The 22059-nt window shown below is 38.5% G+C and overlaps 1 protein-coding gene across 1 annotated transcript in view; it reads right to left on the reverse strand.

Moving 5' to 3' along the window:
* The window catches only part of itga11b (integrin, alpha 11b), a 91062-nt gene that overhangs the window by 64919 nt on the left and 4084 nt on the right, over positions 1–22059 (reverse strand). Inside the window, exon 2 of the mRNA XM_030136710.1 lies at positions 8165–8276. Within this exon, the coding sequence (XP_029992570.1) occupies positions 8165–8276 (112 nt within the window). The remainder of the gene's footprint in view (positions 1–8164; positions 8277–22059) is intronic.

Genomic DNA, 22059 nt, shown 5'->3' on the forward strand with positions numbered 1-22059 from the left:
AATCCTATTTTACAGCAGAGAGGACTATAAATAAAACACAGACCTTGTGCAGATATGTTCCACTTATCAAACACATCAGTGGAAAATTGTGTCATCCATCCCAACATGAGTTTGACATCCTCGCATGATTCACTGACACACAGCTCAAGGAGGACAGAAAGCAACAAATAACTTTCCTGGAAGGATTTCACAGCTGAAGGGGTTTCAACTCATTTTCCCAGGATGTGAAACTTTGCCTTCAACAGACCACTGCGAACCATAAATCCTAAAATTCAACAGGTATTTGCATTTTTAACCAGACAGACAGAGACAGACAGACAGACAGACATTATGTATTCTGTCTGAGTGAAAGCTGTAAAATGCTGAATTATGTTCCCCAAAATCACTAAGCCTCGTGAACGTTGGTGCAAATAATAGTTATTTAGTGCAGTTTAGTCACATCACTTTATATTACCTGTCAACTGAGTTTGGTAAGTAGAACCATATGAAATCCTTGTCATTCCTAAACTGTCTGTTGAAACACTGCTAACACTATACTTCACAGGACATTATGTTCTTACACCAGTGACAGGTGAACTGATGATAATGATTATTTTGTTACAATGGCTTCTTTAACACATAAAGACCCAAATATCCACCCATACTTATACTCGTATTCGTCTCCATCTGCTTATCCGGGTCCAGGTCGTAGGGGCAGCAGCCTCAGCAGAGAACCCCACACAGCCCTGTTCCCAGCCACCTCCACCAGCTCTTCCAGGGGAATCCTGAGACATTCCCAGGCCAGCTGAGAGATATAATCCCTCCAGCGTGTCCTGGGTCAGCCCCGAGGTCTCCTCCCAGATAGAGATGCCCGAAATACCTCCCCAGGGAGGCGTCCAGGAGGCATCCTCACTAGATCCCCAAACCACCTCAACTGGCTCCTCTTGACATGGAGAAAGCAGCTCTACTCCAAGTCCCTCCTAGATGTCCAAGCTCCTCACCCTATCTCAGTGGTTCCAAACCTTTTTTACCTCGTGACCCCATTTTAACATCACAAAGTTCTAGCAACCCTAGACATTCAAAACGGAGACTTTTTTTTTGCTAAAATTGATTTGTTTTTGATCATGTAATACTTTGCTATACTATGTTGCAAATAAACATTTATTTTAGGTGACATTTAGTCTATATAATGTATATTATTATGGACGGAGGCAGAAAAGCCAGGTATAAATTACTGCACAAAGGGAGAATTTTATTTTCTTTGGTCAGGATATGTACAGTCAGTCCAGGTTGGATTTACAAGGCTGACAATTAATACTGAACAAACAAGAACTCAAACTATGAATTATGAAAGAGCTGCAGCATCTGAAACCGACCACAATGAACATTTGAAAGATAAACAGAACCACAGTGCTGCAGTTTCAGCTTCACAGTTTGTCATGTCTTTTATGGACTGGGATTGTCTCTCTCAACTCACCATATATTGTTTATTAGTAAGGTTTTTGTTTTTTTGTTTTTTTATCAATTACTAGAAATTTTAGGTGACCCCATGTGAATTCCAGGCGACCCCAAGTGGGGTCCCAACCCCAAGGTTGAAAAACACTGCCCTATCTCTAAGGCTGATTCCAGCCACCCAGCAAAGGAAAGTCATTTTAGCCGCTTGTACTCACGACCTCATTCTTTTGATCATTACCCAGAGCTCATGACCATAGGTGAGGGTCGGAATGTAAATCGACTGGTAAATCGAGAGCTTCACCTTTTGGCTTTGCTCCCTCTTCACTACAACAGACCAGTTTAGCATTCGCATCACTGCAGAAGCCACCCCAATTCACCTGTCGACCTCCCGTTCCATCCTGCCCTCACTTGTGAATAAGATCCCAAGATACTTGAACTCCTCCACCTGAGGCAGGACTTTCTCCCCAACCTGAAGTGAGCACTCAACCCTTTTCCAGCTGAGGACCATGGCCTCAGACTTGGAGGTGCTGACCTTCATCCCAGCCGCTTCACACTCAGCTGTGAACTGCCCCAGCGAGAGCTAGGGTCACTGCTCGACGAACCTAAGAAGACCACATCATCTTATCCTATCCATCTTCCCATTGTGAAGTAGAATTCACAAAGCGTTGGATTGTTCACCCACTAATAGGGATCACGAGCTGGGTTTAGACCACCGTGAGACAGGTTAGTTTAACCCGACTGATGATGTGTTGTTGCAATAGTAATTCAAATATCCACCATGGACCAAAATCATCTACTGATGTACAATGTTTAATACCTGTTGCTCCATTAATTCTATCAGTGCATGTAAATAATTGGCATAAAATGCAGTTTGTCATCTTTTCATGGTCATCAGATATAACCCATTTGGACGTTCAGAGGCTCCGTACTGAACATGGAAACACCGTCATCTTCTACAACATTGATTCCCCAGTGAAACCTATGGAGTTGGATCAATGACAGTGGATGGAGACACTTGTTTTTATGTTCAGTTATTGATATCTTTTCTGAAAATGTCATTTTTTTCTTCAGTTGTCTCTATTTCTGATATAATAACCCACAACTTTACTCTGAGCTTTAATCAATATCTACATAATCAATTAATATGATGTAGGAAAACATCAGATTTTCACTGAAAAAAAAAACGCAAAAAAAAAAAAGAAAATATTACAATGAATGGTAATAAATCAATTAAGCAACATTAACTAGAGAGAAAAATTCATTTGAGAAGTGCCACAGAAATAGCACTGGGTCTTTGGGATATATTAGGCAGCAAAGGAACATTTAGTCCTTGAAATTGATGTGTCAGAAGCAAATCGGACAAACCTAAGGATCTGAACAACATTGACAAGGACCAAATTGTAAGCCAAATTACTGGGTCAGAGCATCTCCAGACCAGAGGGGTCTTGCTGGGTGTTCCCAGTCTGCAGTGGTAAGTACTCACCAAAGGTGGTCTGTGGTGAAACAAAACACAATCAATCTCAGTCAACTAGAGCATGGGACCTACTGGACAAATAAGTCCAGTCCATCTACTTGTGAAGGGTTTGTGGAGTCCTGGCCTTGGATCAGACCTGCACTCTCAGCAAAAAAACAGGGTAATAATAATGTCATGTTTCTGCAGAGGCCTGAGTTGAGACCTCATCCTTTCTTAGACCACTTTTGATAGTTGCTAACCACTGCAGACTAGGAATACCCAACAAGACCTGCAATTTTGAAGGTAATCTGAACCTACTGCCTAGCCATTGCAATTTGGTTCCTATCAAAGGCTCTAACATCACCATTGCACATTTTTCTGCTTCTGACACATCAATTTCAAGGGCTAAATGTTCACTTGCTGCCTAATCTATCCAACCTAGTGAGCGGTTCAAATTCTAATGAAATAATTAATATTCTTACCAGTTCACCTGTCAGTGGTCAGACAGGAGATGCAACCAACAGCCGATCAATCTACTTATAAATCCCTTTTGTTAAATATTCACTTTGTCCAAATTTATTCCAAAAAAGTGTTCCCATTCCCCTTATGGAGTTACTATTTGGTAATTTTTCACCCTAATTAAAATAAAGACAACTTTACATCAGCAAAAAAAAAAAAAAAATCTTTTTCCAATGTTTTCCAAGTGATGTTTCGAAAAAATAAATAAATAAATAAAATAAAACCATTCAATGCAAAACCTTTGAAATTTTCATTACTTACATTCATGGAAATGCACCAGTTGTTTCCCAGATCAGTGCACTCTCTTTCTGGACCTTTCTGACTGGTTTCTGATTGTCTTTCTAACCTTTTTATAATAATATAGATAATAACTGGCCAGTATTTTCCCGAATTATCAACAGTCTTATGCATAATTCTTTTATTAGAAGTTGAACTCACACATGCCCAAGAGACAAGTGAGATGAGAGACAATGAAGTAAATCAAATCAAGGCCCAGCCATTTTTTACAAGCTTTCTAAATGAAAATCAAATACAAGTGGTGCTCTGACATTAAAATGTAACCCAACAGGTCGAAACAGTTCAGAAGTCTTTGTTTCGCACATAATACATCAAAGCTGAAATAAACTGAACAGTGGCCAAAAACTGTTGCATTACTGATGGTGGTGGGATACAGTTCATTTTGAGGGCTTTGTGATTTACTTGAGTATTAGTTTTATTTTATCATATGAGGTATATATTGTACTTTTTATTCTACTACATTTGTCTGACTGTGTTAATCGCTGCAGTGAAAACCATATATGTCTGATCCTTTTCAGTCTTTTCTGATAAACTAAAGAATGAAGTGTTTCCTTTATGAGCTGACCTTGAAATTATCCACGTTCCTAATTTAAATGAACTTATTAAAAACACTCTTGGATTTAATTTAAAAAATGTACTTCTCTATATCCCTCTGAGCAAGGTGACTTTGCAAATCATCTGCCACGTGTTAAACTGTTAAAAATACAGTCTTAAAAATCCTGACTTAACCCTCAAAGACTTAGAACTATGTTTGTGAAAACTCCCAAATCAGTTATTCATGTGATGTGTCACTATTTATTTATTAATTCATTCCTTTTTTTTGCCCTCTGCAATTTTCCGTGAAACACCAGTATTTTCCTATATTTAATTCGCCGACCATGTAGATTTTCATAAAAGCTCAGAGTAAATCCAGTAGTTATTACATCAGAACAGAGAAAACAGAATCATCAGCAAACGATATCAGTACCATAATGTAAAAACAAGTGTCTACAACCACTGTCACTGGGCAAACTACATGGGTTTTACTGATGAATCAATGCAACAAAAGATATTTCCATGTTCACAACGGAGTCTCTGAATGTCAAAATGAATCCTATCTGATGCAGATGAAAGGCTGAAAAACTGCATTTTAAGTGTATTGTGTACTGACAGGATTAGTGGTTGAAATCTTATTAAACATTTCAGATCTGTGGATACTTTTGGTCACCAGTGACAAGGGAGTAACACGTTATAAAGGTAATGCATTACAGTAATGGATTACTTTTTGTTGTGTAAGGCATTACTCATCAATTTTCAGTAATATTTTACTCAGTACACGTTCAATAGCACTTGCGTTTCAACACACTTTTTGCCCATAATTTAATTGCTCAAATGAAAAAAACACAGTAAGACCATGAGATCTTAAAGGTCCCGTATTATGCAAATCTCACTTTGTGAAAGTTTTCTTATAGTAGTGTGTGTTGCAGTAGCCTCATTATGAGGTTCGAATTTGAAAACTGTCTGTTTCCTCCCTGCCTTGCTACACCACATTTTGTGAAAATGCCTGCTCAAACGGCCAAGTTTGAGTTGGGTCCGTTTATGACGACATAAGCGGATTTAACTCCTCCCCCTGACTGTGCCCCCACCCTGGCAAAGCGAGCCCCGCCCTGGCAAAGTACCTCTTGGACAACAAACATGTCGAAGGCGAGACATGCAAGTTGTGGTGTTGTTGGCTGCACACACCAACACGATAGTTTATTTTTGCTCCCCACTTCCGAGCCTCTCCGTAAAAAGTGGCTGGATTATATCTTTGAAGGTCATGTACCAAACAACATTCCCAAACGCTTGTATGTGTGTGCCCGGCATTTCACGGACGAGTGTTTTTCGAACATGGGCCCATACAGCTCCGGCTTGGCACAAAGACTCCGAATCAAGAAGGACACAGTACCAACGCTTCGTGACCCAAGTACAAGTGTGGGAGATGTAAGTTCTTATCATTTTTTTGTATCTTTACTGCATAACCCTACATTACGGATAAGCGGGTCGTTGTTGATGTGTACGTCTAACGTTAGCATGGCAGCTAACATAGCTCGGTTACTGCTGCTAACGTTTGCGTCCCCGTTAACATGCAAGAGCTGATAATATCAAGAGACATTCAACAGAACTACTTTGAACACGGGCCTTTTGTGGTTGGCATCAGTATAGTTAGCATCAAGCTTGTTAGTAGCTGCCTGCATTAGTGGCGTCTTTCCGTGTCAGGTCCACGAACCCGACACAACACCGCCGTTTTCCGTCGGGGCTCAATCACGCCTCAAGGCAAAGAAAGCCAGTGTTTGGAAAGACGTTCTGTCTGAGACATGTGTATTGTAGACGAGAGAGCCATGGCTTCAGTCAACATTAGCGTGTAGTACCGCTAGCGGAAGCCGCGTCCTCTCCCAGAGAGGGGAGGGGGAGTGGGCGTGGACAGATGCGTTCATTTGCATACCCGGAAGCAGGCCCAGAAACAGCCTGTTCTGAGGAGGGCTGGTGAGAGGGACTTTTTCGACCGCTGAAACTCCGAAAAAAGGATGATTTTGGGGCGAACAAACTTAAATACTATGTTTTTGGGCTTCTGAGACCTATATGACGTGACTGAAAAATAGCATAATACGGGGCCTTTAAGGAATCAAAGATGCATTAGTAAAGTTCTATTTCCTGTTGGTGTTCAGTCAATGGGTGAAGACGGCAGAAGACAGTCTATTGTCCACATGGACGTATGCTCATTACTAACCCTAACCCTGCTTTACTGAAGCTAGTTAGCATGATCCCTGTGATTAGCAATGAGAAGGTAAGTTAAAGTTTCTATGACTAGTTAAAATAATTTATCGACTGCAATTCTTTATTGATTGCGTCTACCGTCATCCTTGGTGCTGCGCCCCCTGTTTGAACATGTAAAATGTTGAAAAACATGCAAGCGCTCCTGTTGGGATTCAAACATCGTAGACCATAGCATTACTTACTGAGCTATCCGTTCACATGTACTTCAGGGCACAAATGTATGCATCCCAAGGCTCTCCTATCTGCTGTATTGGGGGGGGGGCATGCGCCAATCATGACAAGAGTCTGTAAGTAACTCAAAAGTATTACAGGAGTCATGTCGACCTAACATGTTACAAATCTGAGATAGTAATATTGTAAGGTAAGGAATTACTTTTAAACAGGGATGCACCGATACCACTTTTTTCCAGACTGAGTACAAGAACAAGTACTTACATTTAAGTACTTGCTGATACTGAGTACCAATACGAGTACTTAATAATCCAATTCCAGTTCTTAGTTCCTTTTGTAAATGTGCTTTATTGTCGTTGTCATTAGTCTGACTGGAACAAAGTGCTGCTACTGACATTTAATGTGTTGGAAAGAGCATTTCTCAATTAATCCACCAGGGGGTGCCGCTCTTAATTAACTATACTGGACAAATACCATGAAGAAGAGTAAAGTTTTTTGAGAAGAAGAAGAAAGTCAGTAATAACAAACATGGAGACGACAGAGGCAACACTAATGTGATAATAATGTTGCAGCGTTTTCACTGGTAAGGTTTAAAAGCTTAGCTTCAGCAGGAAGAGAAAAGAGAAATGAGCCAGAAGTTTTGTTTTCACTTCCGCTGGCAGCGGTCCGCACCGCTCCATACCTCCTTAGTATTATGAGTAGAATGGAAACCGGCCCAGCCCTGGGTAGCTGTCATAAATCTGTCAGTAGTTTTTCACTGACTCACACAGTCGCTCATTGAACAGATCCTCTACCTCCACAGTTCTCGGTGGAATTCTCTGTCTGGGTACTCATCCGCCAGCACCTGGAAAACGGATGGAATGTACGCAGAGGACGGACAGAACGCTGCGTCCGTATTCGTCTGTGTCTTTAACGTTACTTTCAGTCAGCATTACTTTTATCACCGTCATTTATTTTGAAAAATCTTCACACTCCACACACATTATTCCACCGCCGCGTACCTGCTGCACTGAACTGTGAATGTCACACGGCCGTAAGTGGTATCGGATTACTTTTACGAGTACAAGTACAACTACGCACACTGAGTATCAGAGCCGATGCCTGATACTGGTATCAGATCGGTGCAATCCTACTTTTAAATAACAGTAACAAGTAATCTGTAATATATTACAGTTTGGAAGTAACTTACACAAGACTGCAGACCAGTGTAAAGTATAGAGGCCTCACTTATCTCATGAGCATCAACCAAATCCAACCATCTTGTCAATACTGACAGATGAAAATAAGGGCTGTTTTAAAGTGTTATGAAGTGGCTGGAGAAGATAGAGTCTGTGGTGAGAGGGATTCAGTATTTTTACATTTAATTTGGGGAAAATCAAGATGGAATTTCCTGAGTCCTTCCACCTGTAACTTCCTGGCTTCAGTTGTGCATTTACAGATCATCACAGACTGGTTTCCTTCTCTGGTAAATGATTCACAAGATGAGATTCTCACCACTTGCGTCCTCCCACTTCATGCTGCTGGACTGTGTAGCCAAACTGGGTTCCTTTAGATCCAGAGAAGATCTTGAAGTTCTTTGTGTCGAAATTGAAGCAGCAGTGAAGATCTGAAACACAGAAGAGAAGGATTTTATCTGGTGGCCCATGATGATTCACTAATTTCACTCATTTCTTTTTGCAGACTGGAGGCCGTTCAGTCAATACACTACACTGCAGCTTCACAGACTGTTCGCCAAAAAGGAAACTTGTTTTTCATCATTATGTAGATTAATGGCCAAAGGATCTGCTATTTCCAGCAGGTCCATCTTGAGGAGATGCAGATTGGGAACACTCGCCTTCTTGGAAAAACTGTCACTCCATCAATATGGCTCTGTCTGCCTACACACACTGGCAAATGGGAAAGGTTTATGTCGCCTTCCTGTGGCTTAAGGAAATTTAGGAAAATCTCTAATTGAAGTAGAAGTTGACAAGAGAGGCTTAGGAAAAAGGTCTTCTTCAAAAAAAACTGAATTACAGTTCATCAATAAAAGATCTCCTGGATTCCAACAGTCCTCTAAGAGCCCCTCTGGCCTGGAACCCTCAATATGTTTCTAGTTCATTTTCCCACAGAAAAGAAAGAATGACAATACCAAATCACATACAGGTGTTTCCAGACCTTCGCCAGTCACCGCAGGTATGTGGAGAGACAAAATAATACAAACAGTTCTCAGTTTGGTGAGATCCAAGAGAAGCAAGCTATCAATAAAAGAGTTAAGTACAAGAAAACTACTGTTATATAATAATAACCTTCACAAAGAGCTACTTGATTGTTTGATAAATGTCTTCAAATTGTTCTAAATCCCTGAATGGAATTATACTGGTGGTGATAACACACTATAAACTGTGATCTGATCCTTTAAAGTAGACCTGAAACACTGGACTACATTAGTGATTATTACCCTGCCCCTCCAAAGGGGAGGCAACAGGTATTGGTTTTGGTTTGGTTTGTTTATTTGTTTGTTTGTTTGTTTACACTCTAGCAACAAAACTATTAGTTGAATTCATATTAAATTGGGTTTATAGTGAGCCAGAATAGATCTTATTACATTTTGAGAAAAATAGGTCAAAGTTTAAATTTTTAATGAATTTTTTAAATCTTTTTTTTACCCATTTACTTATAATAGGGGAAATTTCAAATGTCTGTAGCAGCAAAACTATTGGTTGAATTCATACCAAATTTGGTTTATAGATTGCCAGTGACCAAGAGTAGATGTGACTACATTTTGGGAAAAGTAGGTCAAAGTTAAAATTTTTAATGAATTTTTAAAATCTTCTTTCTTCTCCCACTTCCTTATAATGGACAAAATTTTAAATGTCTATAGAAATAATAATTTTGTTTCAATTTACTTCAAACTTGGCACATATATAGAGCCAACTGATATGCTGACATCAGCACATACATAGATATGCTGACATCAGCTGGATCGATGCCAGAATAGGGGTTTGTGGTGCCTGGCACCACTTGCTTTCTTTGTATCTTAGGTAATATATGACACTGCAGTAAAACTACTATTCACTTGAGTTTATCAGAAAACTAACATGACTGACATCAGTCGGTGGCTTCATCTCAGCTGTTTGTTTGTTCACCAGTAGGAGTCACTGAAGTAAACACATGACTATTGGGATAGATGTAGGTCATAACTCACATTGTATGTCATTTATACATGCTCATGATATTACAGTGATACTACATGAAATATGATCATAGTTAATGTGACAGGTATCTAAAGCAGGGGTGTCAAACATGCAGCCCACAGGCTAATACCAGCCCACCAAAGGGTTCAAGCCAGCCTGTAGGATGGATTTGCAAATGTCAAGGTTTAGTCCAGGGGTCATATATGGATCGGAACAGAAAAATAATAGAATAATAACCTATAAATCATGACAACTCCAATGACGTAAATGGTCAAACAAATTACTTATTACTTCTCATGGCAACAACTGCAAGGCACTGTCGACACAGAACAAGTGTTTCAATATCCTCCGTCTTGTAGCCGAAATAATTCCAGATAACTGACACTGTTTTTTTTTTTTTTGGCACCAAGTCTTCGTTTACGGTGATTTTCTCTCGTTCGTTGCTTATTTTTCAATGCTGTTATCAGCGACTCACTCCAAACTGATTAAAAACGTATGTGATTGGTGGATCGCTGTATGCAGTGTGTGTCAGGTACCCTTCAAATTAGATGAGAACACAATTGAGTTCATTTGCCTCCTACATTGCAGGACCTGCGATGTGACAATTGCACACGCATACATCGTGATGACGATGCTCAAACAATATATTGTGCAGCTCTACTTCAATTTAAAACTTTTTGAACTATTAGGGTCCCCAAATACATAAATAAATGTACCAAAGACTAATAAAAATGTGTTAAGCAAAATATGACCCCTTTAAATAAATGAAACCTGCACTGAAAAGTCCTAACACAAGACTGAGATGTAACTAATTTCCATTTTTAGCCGCAGTCACACTCAGGATACTAACCACTTTACATTGGGAACATGAAACAAGATCTGGAGAACCTCTTACCCGGTGGTTTGGCCATTACAATGTCTTCTTCCATCTCTACTCTTGCCCGTTTGACTATTTCCAACACATCAACTTCGAGCACTGCATGTTCACTCACTGCCTAATATATCTAACCCACTGACAGGTCCCATTGTAATGACATAATCACAGTTAATACTACTTTGCCTGTCACTGGTCATAATGTTATGGTTGATGGGTGTACAGCCTATAGAATATTGAATACAGCGAAATGAGCAGAAATGGACCCGTGAACAGTAAATGACGTCGCAGCTTAACAAACTGATACCTGAAGTGGAAATGCAATGTGCTGGTGCCAAACCTGAGCCAAGTCAAGCAGATTTGAGGTAAGAAAAAAGGCAAAAATCCAGGCACTCACTTGGTTGGAAAAACTGTAAAAAGCCTTTATTTCATGAGGACATGTAGATTAATTCTTTGGGGCTGGAGTTAAAACCACACCAACACGTGTCGGCATGAGCCTTCTTCAGGGTGTTACAAAGAAAGAGGAAGACTCTAATTTATACTCATGGACTGGAGATGTGAGAGCCAGTGAGACAACAGCAAAAAGTTTTTCTGGCACTAAGTGGGGGTAAGTCAGAGGCAATTTCTCACAGATTGCAAGGGAAGCTCAGCTTCCTCTAAAATTATGAAAATTAAATAGTCAAATATGTACGGTTGTGTTGGCATTTCATTGACTAAAAATGTGTTAGAACACGTTCATCTCACAGACGAGTTTGTTCAGAATCAGCTTTATCACAAATCAACGGACTCCATGTTGTTCACTTCTCATACATTCCCGTTGCGCTGTTTTCTCATACAATCTTTTCGATTTTTCATTGCCTCAAAACTGGACGGTAATTGGATAAATGCCATGATGTTGTCCCGCCCCCGGATGCTCAGCATCTCTGGGGGTGAATGGAGCTGTGGGCGGAGCTCAGCTGGGCTGGACGCCAGGCTTCCACGTGCTGATTGGAGGATCAGTCGAAAGGCTGAATCTGTTTGATTGACAGCTATTTTGAGATCTACTCCTTCACTGACACAGTTCAGTTTAATACCATCGAGGATTCTACTGTGAAATCGAGAGAAACCACTACGAAATTATTTGTTCATTTCTTGCTCTGTAAATAAAACACACTCATTGTACTTCCTTGTTTCAATTTAACATAATTTCAACATTTTCTTGCTTCAGTTACATAATTTAATCATTTCTTGTTCAAGTTTAATATCGTTTTGTAGATAGTTAAATCAATCATACTGTTGGCTATGTCAGCGTGAACTAGCTATCAGTTCCCTGGAAAAGATGCCTACTTGGTACGATAAAGTCACTGACCATTTTCTTAAAAAAGGAACAGAGGATTTATGCTTAAATAACCTAACAATTTTTTTTGATGTAAGCCGACAACGAGCTTCCCCTCTCTGAAAGACGAGCAGCCGCCACCGGAGTAAGTAGCCAGTCTCTTGTAATTAGATGACAGAATATGTTGAAATGAGGAAAATAAATTAATAAATTAAAAAGAAATAAAATAAAATTAATATAATAATCATCATCATCATCATCATCATTATCATCAACCTCATAAAATAAATGGGGAAAAATGAAATAATACGAGAGTTCTACATTTGAGGAAATAATTCATAAATTTCATGATAAATCCAAATCATCATTCAGGCTCAGGTGGTCTGTGGCCTTGAGAACATGAATCCAACAGGCCTCTCTTTGTTTGAGGTGTTGGATTCTGTCCCCACCCCAGGCATCCATTGTAATGGCTTCATTGCCAGAAACCTTCAGAGTCGAGTCATTTCCATGATGAGCCTCCACAAAATGTTTAGCCATAGGGTAATTAAGATTCCTAGACTGAATGGCATACCTCTGTTCAGCCACTCTATCTCTAAGTTTCCTTTTAGTTAGACCAACATTTGAGATTTGAGCTGAGCTGAAAACACCAGGTAAAAAAGACCACAACATTGGACTGGGTATTAACCCATCAAGACCCAGTGCTACTTTTGTGACAGTTCCCAAATGATTTTTTCTCTATTTTTAAGGGATTCATCAGCATTCATTCTAATAAAAGGGTCAGTATTTTGCATTCTTATGTGAAATCAGGTATTTTTCTACATTTAATTCACTGATCATGATTGATGTCCATAAAAGCTCAAATTAAAATTGAATATTATTATATCAAAAATGAGAGAAAATTGAGGAAAAATGACCTTTTTCAGCAAAATATATCATTAACTGAATATAAAAACAAGTGTGTCCATCCATTGTCATTGATCCAATTCCATGGGTTTTACTGGTGAATTAAAGTTGTAGAAGATGACTGTGTTTCCATGGTAACTATGGAGCCTCTGAACGTCCAAATGGGTCATATCTGATGACCATGAAAAGATGACAAACTGTATTTTACACCAATTATTTACATGTATTGATAGAATTAGTGGATCAACTGTTATTTAACTTTTTATATCAGTAAATGATTTTGGTTGCCAGTGAGTGTTTGGGTCTTTATGGGTTAAACTTGGATGTTACAGTTCATAGACTCCATTCCAAGGTTATTATCGTTAACGAAAACTAACGAAATGATGAAAACTAACATTTTCGTTAACCGAAATAAATAAAAATTATAATTAAAAGAAAAAAACGATAACTAACTGAAACTGTATTGTGTGTTTACAAAACTAACTAAAACATATAAAAAGTATGGATACAATTCCCTTTGTTCTCGTCTTTGTCAATGTCGGATTGATACGAAAGCGATTTATTTCGCTCTAGCAATTTTAGCTAGCGGCAAAATGCGACACTTCAGGGTGTGTCACTTCTCGTCGCTTGTTGTTTAGTCGTCTTCTGGTCCCCACTCTACCTGGAAACATGGAGACTAAAGTTGGGAGAAAGCAGCAGAGTCCTGTCTGGGATTTATTTGAATTTGACGGCAAAGAAGATAAAAGATACGACAAAACTAAAATTAATACTAAAACTAAACTAAAACTAAGCATTTCGAGAAAAAGAAAAAGAAAACCAATAAAAACTATCAAACCTGCTCTAAAAATGAATTAAAACTAACTGAAATAGAGAAAAAAAAAGTCAAAACTAAATAAAACTAAACTATAATGAAAAATCCAAAACTATTATAACCTTGCCCCAGGGCCAGATTAACACTTCATTGTACCCTGGGCAACAATATTCAAGGGCCCCATCATCACAACCCCAGGATCCCTACAATCTGGCAAAATACAGAATAAGTTCCAGGAATATATGTAAATATACCCCATACTTCAATATCTAACTATCATCAAATGCATTTTGATGTACAAATGTGTAAATGCTCATAGAACTACAAGTGCACCACTATAGCCTCTTGTCAAGGCCACTCACTTGCATATGATGATATGAAAACAAAAGACATTAGCATCAGTATAATCTAAAATTGATGCACTACATTAGAAAGAGAGGGAAGTGTCCTCCATTTTCACAAAAAATAAATAAGAAACCATTTCCAAAGTATCCAGTAGTTATTTAAGAACACTTTTTGCGGACAGTTTCGTTTATAAGCAAAAGATAACCAGATATTTTCGTTATGCCCGAGCTACCCAGGGCCCTTCAGAGGTCGCGGGCCCCTGGGCAATTGCCCAGTTGCCCATATGGTTAATCCGGGCTTGCCTGGCCCCATTCTCCTACCAGGGTCACTGTGTGTGTATTATGTTTGTACATTATTCAGTTGATAATTTCCTGGTAGAAGAAAAAAAAAAAATCATCAGGTAAACTGAGTATAGGGAGTGATTTAGAAGAATGTACATTTTTTACCAAGTGGGAGTTAATGGAAATTGGTTTTGGCCTTGATCTGAAGTCCTCCTGGACATTTCAGACGTCATACGTAAGAGAACATACAGACATATCCTCCTTTTGTTTTTTTCTCAGGCCCCATGACAGTTTAACTGCAGCCCACCACTGTGCTTTAAAGTGATTTGTCAGAAGTTAAATTTTATACCATGAAAATGACACGGAGGCAGTCTGTCTTACTTTTCAGTGTTGAAAATGAACAGACGCCCTCAGGGATCTCGACAGAGGACAGAACCTCCTCAATGATACCATGAACCCTTCACATCGCGCTCATCCACAGCCCCTTCATCTTCTTTGCTTGTGCGTCGTCTAATCTCCTTCTGGTTTCAATTAAAATCTTTATCTGCAAAGTCACTTGACAGGAGAAAGGATGCTTCAGGGCTTCTCAGTGCTGCCAAAGCTGACAGAAGCTCAGATACACTAATGAAGGATGATGAGAGTGATGTCACAGAGCTTTTTGTAAAATATTTTCCACGTCAAGGAAACGGAGGAGAGCTAGGAACAGAGGAAAGACTGACCTCATCCCTTCAATAAAACTGACCAAAGCTGCATCATGCAAATAAAGCACAAGAGAAGAAAATAGTAGGCATTCTTCTCCAATCAGGTCATGACAACGACTTACCCTGGCATGAAAAATAGAGAAAGGATTTCAGAGAAGAGTGTCTTAATTTTTTCCCTTCATCACGGTTTTATGCTCTGAGCTCAAGCGACCTTCCAACTATTTGGGCTTTTTTTCATTTCAGCTCAGTCAGAACTCCAGAAACAGTTATTCTCCCAGAAATAAGAGCAGCAAGTATTTAATGGTTTGTATGGCTAAGTTTAGACGTTGCACTGCAAAGTCTGCAAAGATGTGGAGACATAAACGTCCAATTGTCTTCTGTCCATGTCATTTAGTGTTACAGTGGATAGTAGCGCAACCGGAATTGACAGCATTGTATAAGAAATTAGTTTCAATGCAAGTATTGTGTGAGATTAATGCAAGGAATTTAGCAAACCATCATGATAAAAAAAACAATAATTATAACATTATTAAGATTTAATAATATTTCCATCAAAATGTAATCTGCTACACTAACAGTTTTACATGGTTTTCTAATGGTTATGAATATTTTTTTTTTAGATTGTAATTTGTGAATAAAGATGTTTAAAGTTTTACTGTATAAGACTTAGGCTGATTTAATTAAGGTAATGGAGCCTAATACACTAAATTATGTTTTTATCAGCGTATAATCAACTGAAAATGGGATTAAATGTGTTTTATTACATTTGAATGAGTTGTTTAGGGATCTGTTCACCTCTACAATAGCTGCTTTTCCACTGGACATCTGCGCGAAACTTTACCGATATTTACATAATGTCGAAAAAACAGAAGTGTGTAATGTTGTTTTTTCCATTAAATCACAGATGGGATGATTTGTTTATTTATTATTGCGAAATGACATGAGAAGTCGTTCCATAAACATGGCGACGAACATAAATATCGCATTGATTTACAGATATATTTATTATTATTATATATTACCCCTCTATCCTGTACTAAATTTAAAAATTATTTGTTTTCCTGGTGTGTCCACACATATCGCACCATGTTCCTTTTAAAACTATTCTTCTTTGCTTGTTGTAACATCCGTCAACATCCGTCTTTTAGTTACAGAAAAAGGTCTTTCCATTGCAGTTTTGTGTGATATACCATTTGCGCTACGCTTGAAAAACCACCTCCTGCCAGTGCAAAAACTTTTAGTCAAAAAACGAGAGTTTAGCAAAATTGTCATTTTTCCATTAGGTAAATTTTTATGCGCAAGTTATATTTGCACAATTTGAGGGTCAATGAAAAAGCAACTATTGTCTTCTCCTATTGATGATAGGTGAACTGGCAACTAGATAGAGTAAAATGTGATAAACATGTAGAAATGAAACATATATTTGATTAAGAAATGTCAGAAGTCCCCATGGATGGTAGAAATGTGCAATGGCAAAAAAAAAAAAAAGATTTCTGGCCACTTGGTTGCCTTGAACCCAACACTTATTTCCTACCAGCCCGTGACCCTTTGACCCCACAGTGACACTGTAAACTTGAGGCTTTTGCTTTTGCGCTGAAGTATTTCCTCTGTACGCTCCGGTTCGTCTCCTCCAGCTGTGTAAATGAGCAAAGTGTTCGGAAAACTCAGTGGGCTGTGGTGGGTTTGTTTGCCAGTGAAGGCGACAGTGATGAGTTTGGCTGCTGAGCTTAAAAATAAAAGAAAAAGTGAGGAATTATGGGTAAATTGTCCTGGCCTTGAAGGTGTGTATGTTTCCTAGCAGCTGAGAGGAATCTGCTCATGTCCAAGCGGAGCCAAGAGCCAGCTCGATTTATTGGAGGTTTTGGCGAAAGGCAGCAGGAGCTTTGGCAGAGTGACGATACGAGATCCAGACCCAGGTCTGAGAGTCCACTATCGCCACTGCCATTGGATGATTTGACTGATGTGGATGATCCTACCTGGCAGTGACGATTCATTTTTAACACTTTTTACACATGCAATAGTTTGTGACTTATTCTGTGTGTACATGTTTATATACTTTTGATTTTTCCAGATATGCTTAGCTGCTCTAATAATTGAAAACAGATACATATCCAGCTGCAGCTACTGCAGCAACACTGAATATTTTTGGTATAAAAAAAACAGAGTCTGTGCTGTTTTTGCACAACCTCCAAATCAGATGCAGCAGTTGGATCTCAGTCTAATCAGGTCAAAGATGGGAATGATTTGGTGATCAGTCCTGTTGTCAGGCATCTCGCCGCCTAACGCCGTCTGTGTCACTTCCTCCAGCAGGGAGGCAGACGCTCTGTTGGCTCCACATCAGCATCAGGCCTGAAAACACTGACCACAACCAGATAACCCTTCATGCCCCTGACAGCACAGATCAGAGGTTATGGCCTAGACCATCAGTTAGTGTCCGATTTGTGTTAAAACAGAAGCAGGAGGCTGTGACTGCTGTCATCTGGTTAGTGAAGTAACAGAAAAAGTCCTGTCTGACTAGTGAAGGTGGATATTAGCAGCAAAAGGTAGTTAAAGTATTCAGTAAAAGGACTGGTTTGATCCTCTTAACTAATATATTATTATATTTTACAGGGTGGGGAAGCAAAATTTACAATATTTTGAGGCAGGGATTGAAAGACAGTGTATGACCAATTAGTTTATTGAAAGTCATGAGAATTTATTTGCCACAAGAAAATTTACATAATAGAAAATGTTTTTATTCTATGTGTCCTCCTTCTTTCTCAATAACTGCCTTCACACGCTTCCTGAAACTTGTGCAAGTGTTCCTCAAATATTCGGGTGACAACTTTTCCCATTCTTCTTTAATAGTATCTTCCAGACTTTCTCGTAATAGTTTTGCTCATAGTCATTCTCTTCTTTCCATTATAAACAGTCTTTATGGACACTCCAACTATTTTTGAAATCTCCTTTGGTGTGACGAGTGCATTCAGCAAATCACACACTCTTTGACGTTTGCTTTCCTGATTACTCATATGGGCAAAAGTTTCTGAAAAGGTATGGATAATAGTGTTAGGTATGATTATGACATCAATATATGTTTGGTTTCAAAACAATTGACGTAGTGCCTGCTGAGAAAAAACAACTAAATGTTCATTGTAAATTTTGCTTCCCCACCCTGTAAATGATTTATATACAGTTTTATTCACAAGGACACCAGGAGCATGGGGCATTTTCAGATTTTTTACTTTTTTCTAATCTTTTTGGGGACATATTGTATGATCTGAACATGTATTGAAACAATGTGAATAATCACTAAGGTAAGGAGCTGTTAACAGATGTCCGACAACTACACACTGCTTTTTTCTAAGACGGCACACGACACAAAGGCTAGAAAACACTATGTGACAATTAAAAACTACAATAAAACAACATTTGCCTCTGAGCTGTAGTAGAGTACAAGTAAACTAGCATATAATAGTTCAAGTACCTCAAGGTAAGTACACCACTTGAGTTATTTAAGTTATTTATTTTCCACTACTGCATCTTGTGAATCCTACCACATATCTCCCAAACTTACTCAAGTCACCTCAGAAATATTTAGCTAAAGTTCTAGTTCTTTTATTCAGGTTTCACATCAACAATTCTTTCAACAATTCTTACTTATGACAATTTGCACAATTACCAGATGTTGCACATTATGTAAATATATATTTTTCTCTTAGTAGTAATAGTTTATATTTTTATATCTTTATGCTCTTCTTCTCCTGCATGCCATTTTTTAAAAATGCCTCTTTGGTTGTGTAACTTCCTAGTTAAATTATTCTTTTCTAATTATTTTTATACTTGTACTTTTATACTTATCTTAAACTCTTGTGGCATTCAGTGTTTACGGCAAAGTAAGATTTTCATTGTACAGGGAAACCTGTTTCTTTACTGTACACATGACAATAAACGCTTTGAATCTTTGAATCTTGAAACTTTGAATCATTGAATCTTTGAATCTTTGAATCTTGAATCTTGAATCTTTGAATCTTGAATCTTGAATCTTATTTTAATGGACTTTTCAATGTAAATGTTTTGATTTGATTATGAATGATTTTAGAATATTATCATTGAGGATTTTTTTCAGACTAAGACACGGCTCAGCTATCCAAAAATGCTATCTATTGGGTTCTATTGTCCCTGAATTAGTCTCAAAAGTTGCGTATTAGACATTAGAAATCTGGTGTAAAAGTTTTTTGTTTTTTTTTACATGAAAATGACCGTATTTTGTATATAATGTATGTGTAAAAGAATTGTGGAGGTGCTGGGGGGGCAGGGGGGGGGGGTTGCGGCTGCCTTTTTAAGTTGTGGGTTGCTTTGTTTTTGTTTTCCTTGTCTTTCTTTCTTTCTTTCACTTTGTTTTTTTCCTTTTTGTAAAGGATTAAAAATATGATGAAATTAATAAAAACTTCCATCCATCCATTATCCACCGCTTATCCAGGGCCGGGTCGCGGGGGTAACAGTCTAAGCAGGGATGCCCAGACTTCCCTCTCCCCAGACAACTCCTCCAGCTCTTCCGGGGGACCCCGAGGTGTTCCCAGGCCAGCCGAGAGACATAGTCTCTCCAACGTGTCCTAGGTCTTCCCCGAGGCCTCCTCCCGGCAGGACATGCCCGGAACACCTCCCCAGGGAGGCATCCAGGAGGCATCTGAAACAGATGCCCGAACCACCTCGGCTGGCCCCTCTCGATGTGGAGGAGCAGCGGTTCTACTCCGAGCCGCTCCACATCAAGAGGATGTGGAGGAGGAGCTAATAAAAACTTAAATGACAAAAAAGAAAATGACCGTATTTAAAACTGACTTGATCATAACCCAGCGAACATTCTGTTTCTCCAGCTTACAAAAAAGATGTTATTTTCTTTTCTTTTGTTTTATAAAACACTTTTATGCATCACAGAATTTTCTCACCGTTTTGTTGTTGAGGGAAAGTTACTTCTGCACCACAGCAGAAGTAAAACCACCATGCATGTCTGTGGTTACTATGAAGTGTGACTGTGGTGCCAAGCTGGCAGCTGGACTGGGCTAAGTGATATTATTTTATGGTTTGTTTTGTAATGCTGGTGCGGCACGTGGGTGGAGTTCGGTACAAAAGAGAACACTCTGCTCTGTCAGACAGAGTCACAGCCTGTGAACTGCCTGGACAGTCTTTTCCAGATCCTGTTGACCTGTCTTGTTAACCTGTCTGAAACATTAGGTGAAACACAAACGTACAGAAATCTGACATGGGAATCAGATGTGGGAGAGATCTTGCCTGAATGGAGCAGGTTGTAATTCATACCTTCCTGTGTGGTGTTGCCAACCGCAGATTGACAAGCAACAACAACAACATCATGACTGATGTGCTGCTGCAGGAGTTTAACGATCAGACTAAAAGCCACAACACACCGTAAAAACCATTTCACCCTCTGAGTTCCTGGAGAAATACTCATCATCTCACAGCATGAGCTCACTGACCTACAGTCTGATCCTCCAGGGAAACATGCATAACATCCCAGCCATTATATAAAACTATCCCCAAATTCAATTTAGAGGCCAGTGGGATCATAATACAGCAGCTTAAATGTATGGAAACGCAATTTAATCAGAGGGAAAGAGGAAAATGGGCTCTGAGTTTATCCACAGGGACAAAAGTGTTATAATGTCTAAGTTTACATGATTTTCACACACTGCATACAGGCACCTAAAGATGGAGAAGAGAACTAGTGGATTTCTCTGCCCAGTAATTTTGTCCAAACAACACTATTAGTTATTATATTGTCATTTCAACAAGTCCTTAACCCTGTAAAGCCTGAAGCATGAAATCATTGACAGAAAATTCCAGTTCTTTGAAACTGGAGCATTTATTGGTCCTTCTGAACAACGAAAAAACTTTTTTTTTTTTCAAATAACAATTTCCATGTATGAGTTTCAATTTTGTATCATAATTAATACATCGGGTCTCATTGCTCAAATATTACTATTTTGGAACAAATAAAAAAATAATATAACACAAACATGTCTAACAAATTGGTAATTCCTTTTCAAAATTGTCAAAGTTCTGTTTCCTTCCTCATTAATGACAGTCTTGTAGTGTCACTGGAAAGGCCTCTGATGAACAAATTCCTCCCCCTGGTGGATTATCCATGTATAGTATGTATCTAATTGTATACATCAGGTTTTTCAAGAAGAAAAATATCACATTGATCATGTAGAGGGCTTCAAAACTCATGTATCAAATATGATACGTTTGCTGTTATAGGGTTAACCCATATAGACTCAAATCGCCACTGGCAATCAAAATCATCTATTACTGTAAAATGCTTAATAATTTCAGATCCAATAATCATATTAATCCATGTACCACTGATCTACAAGTAAAATGCTTCCAGAATAAAAGTAGTTAAACTTTACCAAATCTGAGTTACTAATAAAGACAAATTAAGTCAAAATGCTAGTTGGTTGTAGTTTCTAAGATACAGTCTTGGGGCCAAAATGTGAAATTCTGAGAATTAATTAGAGAATGGGTTTTATTCAAAAGGAATGTTTGTCTCAGAGCCACAGATCTACCTCTAAACAGTGTCTGCACATTATAATACATTCACTTTTCAGGTTCTTTCTTGTAGAACATTTATAAATCCATTGTATAAATGTACATAAATCAATATATATATATATATATATATATATATATATATATATATATATATATATATATATATATATATATATATATATATATTTATATACCATCATATATATTGAAAACACAACATTACTTTTCTAATCTGTTTTCTGATTCATCTGATTAAAGTATGTAAAATTTAACACATTTAATGTCTGAAGCAGATATTTTCTAGGAAACAGTAGAGCAGCGTTATTGGTGTAAAATGCAGGTTATCATCTTTTCATGGTCATCAGATATGACCCATTTGGACGTTCAGAGGCTCCGTAGTGAACGTGGAAACACCGCCATCTTCTACAACATTA

This window comes from Sphaeramia orbicularis, chromosome 6 (genome assembly GCF_902148855.1).
Source record: "Sphaeramia orbicularis chromosome 6, fSphaOr1.1, whole genome shotgun sequence".
Lineage (NCBI taxonomy): Eukaryota > Metazoa > Chordata > Actinopteri > Kurtiformes > Apogonidae > Sphaeramia > Sphaeramia orbicularis.